Genomic DNA, 5287 nt, shown 5'->3' on the forward strand with positions numbered 1-5287 from the left:
CTTCTTCTTCTTCTTCTTCTTCTTCTTCTTCTTCTTCTTCTTCTTCTTCTTCTTCTTCTTCTTCTTGAAATAAGCATCAGTGAGGTGTTTGGGATTTTCACTTTGCTGATATCACTTTTTGTAGAGGTGACATTGACAAATTTCTGATGTGTTCTTCAGAGAGGAACACAATTAAGGCTAAGAGGCCCAGTCACAAGTAGCAAGCCACTGGCCAACTGCTGCAGGAAGACCACTCTGTTACCTCTGTGATGCCCGGTGAGGATGATCAAGATAGTACTGGGAGTGATGCTAGCTCAAAGTTTCCTCACATGCTGACAGAAGGTTTTCTTGTCATGACTCAAGAGCTTTTGGGGCACATCTTCAGTAGGGTAGTATGTAAGCAATTTTCAAAGCTTAACCACATGGGTACCTCCATTCTTGTCCCCACCAACTGATTTTGTGATCATAGCAAGAACTTTTTCCTTCTCAACCTTTGATTTACCAGCTGTGTACTTTCTCTTGTACAAAGCCTTTCTGGAATACATTACAGATTGGGAGTATCTACCAGTTCCTCTAACCAGGACAGGATTTTAGCTGTAGTGGGATTGACCCTTTTTGGATTTTTTTGTCTTTACCTTACCCTTTTTACCAGTGCCACTGGCAGCAGTCTTCTTGGCTTCAATTTTCTTCTTTTTAGTGTCTGGCTTTTCAGTTTTATCACCAGCCATCTTGCAAGAGGGGAAAACCTGAAGCTTTTTAATTCTTGTTTTTTTTCCCCTTTTGGTACTGGGGATCAAACTCACGACCATGCACTTTTGAAGCTTATTAATTCTTGTGTCATTTTGATTCTGCCATAAAATTCAAAAATTGCTTATCTGGTAATTTTAGAAATTAAGTTCTTCAATTCTATAATTTCCATTTTGTTTTTTATATGATTTCTTTCTCTTTTGCTCATTCTTTGGAGAACATTATGCTTTATGTTAATAATTTTAGTTTATCAAGTAATCAGAGCAATAAAATTCAGATAATTTTGTCTAGATGATTTAGTTCTCAGTTTGGTTCTCTAAAATTTTGTGACACTTGATTGTGTCCTCTTATGCATGTGTTTTCTTTTTTCTTGTCTTTTTATTATGTTGCCAATTGAACCCATGGCCTTTCCTGTGAAAGACAAGAGCTCTACCATTGAGCCACAGCCACAGCCCTGCATGTGTTATTTAATGTCAGTCTATAATTTGCACTAGTACCTAATTAATATTGAGAAATCTTTCTCTAGATTTCTCCCCATTCCCTGTCCTTTTCTGTTTGTTATGATGTCTTAATTTCTGCAGAAAAATATGTTGAGGCCAGCCATAATGGCACATATCTGTAATCTCAACACTTTGGAGGATGAGGCAGGAAGATTGCCATGAGTTCAAGGCCAACATGGGCTCCATAAGCAAGTTTAAGGCCAGCCTGCCATACATAGTGAGACCTTGCCTCAGAAAAAAGAATGTGTTGAGATTTACTGCCCTGCTATAAATGGAACCCATATTTGCTTTTTGTTTTTGAAGTGCAAATTTTGATTTATTTGCTAATACTCTATCTTCTAACTCATTATGTTTTCTTTAACGTTAATTTTTCTTTAATTTGTAATAGACATAAAGATTGCAATTGATTTTTTACTTCATTCTTTTAATTTTTATTGGGGTTTATATGCGTGGTGCATATTGTGTATGGAATCCAGGGTCTTCATGCTGAACTATGTCTCCAGTCCTTTTTAATTTTTTATTTTGAGATAGTGACTTGCTAAGTTGTTACATTGTATGGCTTGCTAGATGTTGTAATTCCCCTGCCTCAGCTTCACAGAATTCTGGTTTTATAGGTTTGCTATAATTCTGGTATTACAGGTTTGGACAATACTGTGTCCAAATTGGGATAATTTTTCTTTATCCCAGTTGAGTTCTCTGAATGTTGGAAATGAATGTCAATGATTTTTATAATGACTTTTTATTATGACTTACTATAATTCTTTCTTCTTAGAGTTTTATTTCATATTGACCTAGAAGTTATTCTGTAAAGAATATTTTAATTTTCACATCTAAGGTGTTTTGGTTTTCTGATAGTTGCCCCTTTTTTGTTGTTGTTACTATATTACAGAGAGAGAGAGAGAGAGAGAGAGAGAGAGAGAGAGAGAGAGAGAATATATATTTCTGTTATTTCAACATTTGGATATATATTATCTACCATCTGTTCTCAAGAAGATATTTCTAGTCCTTAGTCATGCCTCGTTTGTTGAGCACCTTCAAATTTGTTTAAGCTATTCCATCATATAGGTTATTATCCTCCAACATAAATCTCTTTATTCTTTTTCTCATACTCCTGGCACTCTTCATCTAGATTCCTTCACTGTGTAGTTCAATCCCCACCCTTCAGAATTCTCAGAATTCTGTAAAATACTCAGAATTCTATAAAATTTTCAGTAGTATGTAGTTCTAGAACATGCCTGAAAACTCATTAACATATTCTTCTTGGAATTAACAAGATCAACCTGGTCTTAAAGGGAAATAAGAGAGGACCTGAGAAAATATATATAAAGAAGTAAGACAATTAGAACGTTTGTAGAATGGATAATTAATAAGAAACATCTCAGCAAAGATAATGAAAACAGAAAATTTTGATTTGAAAAATAACAAAATGTTCACATGACTGTGCATAAGAAATAATGAAGCACAATGTCTGTATTTTTATGGAGAAATATACTTGAATGAAAATCAAGTATAAGTAGTTGATTTTATTTTTTTATTTTTTATTTTTTGGCAGAACTTGGGAGTAAACTCAGGCCCTTGCACTTGCCAGGCAAGTGATTATTCTACTGAACCATCTCCCGGGCCAAAGTAGTTGATTTTAATTTATTTGTTTATATTAGTATTGAAACTGATACAGGAAAGACTGATCATTGTAGTGAAGTGTGATAAATGAGAATTATAAAGATATTGTCAATAACAGTTCCAAATTGTATAGCTAATTTTAGTGTCCTTTTAAGTATTCATCTCTAACTGACAGACTTATTACTTAAATAAATCTATAAAACGTGTTTTGTGGCAGGAAAACAAAATTGTTTTATTTCTTTTAGATTTGGTGTCAAAGTATGAAAAAGTCAGCCATGGAAAAGTGCAGAGGTTTAGAAAACATTCAGCTGTTACTCTACATCAAAGAATACATAATAATGAGAAATCCTTTGAATGTGACAGATGTGGGAAGACCTTTACTCGTCACACAGATCTTACAGTACATCAGAGAATTCATACTGGTGAGAAACCCTATGAATGTAAGCAATGTGGGAAAGCTTTCAATCGTGCTTCCAACCTGCTACAACATCAGAAAATTCATACTGGTGAAAAACCATATAAATGTGAAGAATGTGGGATGACCTTTAGTCGTAATATAGACCTCAGAGTTCATCAGAGAATTCATACTGGTGAGAAACCATATCAATGCAAAGAGTGTGGAAAGCCCTTTAGTCGTGCTTCATACCTAACTCAACATAGAAAAGTTCACAGCGGTGAGAAATCCTATGTATGCCAAGAATGTGGGAAGGCCTTTAGTAAAAGTGGAAAACTTAAAATACATCAAAGAATTCATACTGGTGAGAAACCCTATGAGTGTAAAGCATGTGGAAAAACCTTTAGTCAAGCTTCTCATCTTGTGCAGCATGACAGGATTCATACTGGTGAAAAGCCCTATGAATGTCGTGAATGTGGAATGACCTTTAGTCGTGGAATAGATCTTAGAGTACATCATAGAATTCATACTGGTGAGAAACCTTGTAAATGTAAAGAATGTGGGAAGGCCTTTAGCTGTACCTCAAATCTAGTTCAACATGAGAGGATTCATACTGGCAAGAAGCCTTATGAGTGTGAAGAGTGTGGAATGACTTTTAGTCGTATTCATCAACTCATTCCTCATCAAAGAATGCACACTGGTGTAAAACCTTTTGAATGTAATGAATGTGGAAAGGCCTTTAGTCATGCCTCAGCACTTATTCAACATGAGAGAATGCATACTGGTGAAAAGCCCTATAAATGTAAAGAATGTGGAAAAGCCTTTATTCATGGTGGCAGCCTTAAGATACATCAAAAAATTCATACTGGTGAAAAACCCTATGAATGTAAAGAATGTGGGAAGGCCTTTGGTCGTACTTCAGACCTTGTTAGGCATGAAAGAATTCATACTGGTGAAAAACCCTATAAATGTCAGGAATGTTGGAGGGCTTTCGGTCATATTGAAAGCCTTAGAATGCATCACCGACTTCATACTGGTGAGAAACCCTATGCATGTAAGGAGTGTGGAAAGGCTTTTAAGAGTAGCCATCAACTTACTGTACATCAGAGAATTCATACTGGTGAGAAACCTTATGAATGTAAGGAATGTGGGAAGGCCTTTAGTGTATATACACGACTTACTCGACATCAGAGTATTCACAGTGGTGAGAAGCCTTTTCAGTGTAACAAATGTGGGAAATTCTTTAGACTTAATTCAAGTCTTAAAATACATCAAAGAATTCATACTAGAGAAAAACCTTACCAGTGAAAGAGCTTTGGAAAGGGCCACATACAATAAGCAATATATAGCTCATTAGTGTATTTATAATATTGACAATTTTAATGAAAATAATATGGGAATGCTTTTAAATATGGTTCAGTTCTTATGAAACATTAATTTACACTGTGAAAACTCCACAGACTATACATAATATTTTGAGTTACAATTCAAATATTCACATTCAGAGAACTTCTAATGTGTTTTTATATAACATAAGAAAAACTTCATGCTTCTTTATTCATTGGTTATTAGTGTATTCACTGAGGAAAATTCAGAGAATGTAGAGATGTCTTTTTATGTTTTATTTATAAAAGTTTACTGACTCTGTCTTCTTCCTCCTCCTCCTCCTCCTCCTCCTCCTCCTCCTCTTCCTCCTGCTCCTCTATCTCCTCCTCCACTTTCTCCTTCTCCTTCTCCTTCTCCCTCTCCATCTTCTTCCAATTATTACTGTTCTTTGGTACTGGGAATCAAATTCAGAACCTTCTGCTTGCTGGGCAGGCACTTGTGCTGCTGAGCCATATCCCTGGCCCTGTTAATTTGTATCATTAAATTAAGAAAATTCATATCACTCAAATTCCTATTGATCTAACAAATATAGAAAACAATAATGTGATTGCCATTCTATGCCTTAGAGTGTATCTTACATTGGACAAGATATTTATCCTACTGGGAGTCTTCTGCAAATTATTATAACTCTATCTATCTATCTATCTATCTATCTATCTAT

General features: G+C 35.2%; 1 protein-coding gene across 2 annotated transcripts in view; it reads left to right on the forward strand.

The window, feature by feature from the left end:
* Positions 1-4548, forward strand: part of LOC101569889 (zinc finger protein 420) — an 84303-nt gene extending 79755 nt beyond the window's left edge. Inside the window, exons 1-2 of one of the 2 annotated variants that reach the window (XM_023721571.1) lie at positions 106-255; positions 3092-4548. In XM_023721571.1, coding sequence (XP_023577339.1) covers positions 249-255; positions 3092-4548 — 1464 coding nt within the window. In that variant the 5' untranslated portion in view covers positions 106-248. Of the gene's footprint in view, positions 1-105; positions 256-3091 lie in introns of those variants that run through there. The other variant, XM_023721572.1, reaches the window with a different exon arrangement.
* Positions 4549-5287: the final 739 nt, after the last annotated feature.

Source organism: Octodon degus, unplaced genomic scaffold (genome assembly GCF_000260255.1).
Source record: "Octodon degus isolate 3935 unplaced genomic scaffold, OctDeg1.0 scaffold00083, whole genome shotgun sequence".
Taxonomy (NCBI): domain Eukaryota; kingdom Metazoa; phylum Chordata; class Mammalia; order Rodentia; family Octodontidae; genus Octodon; species Octodon degus.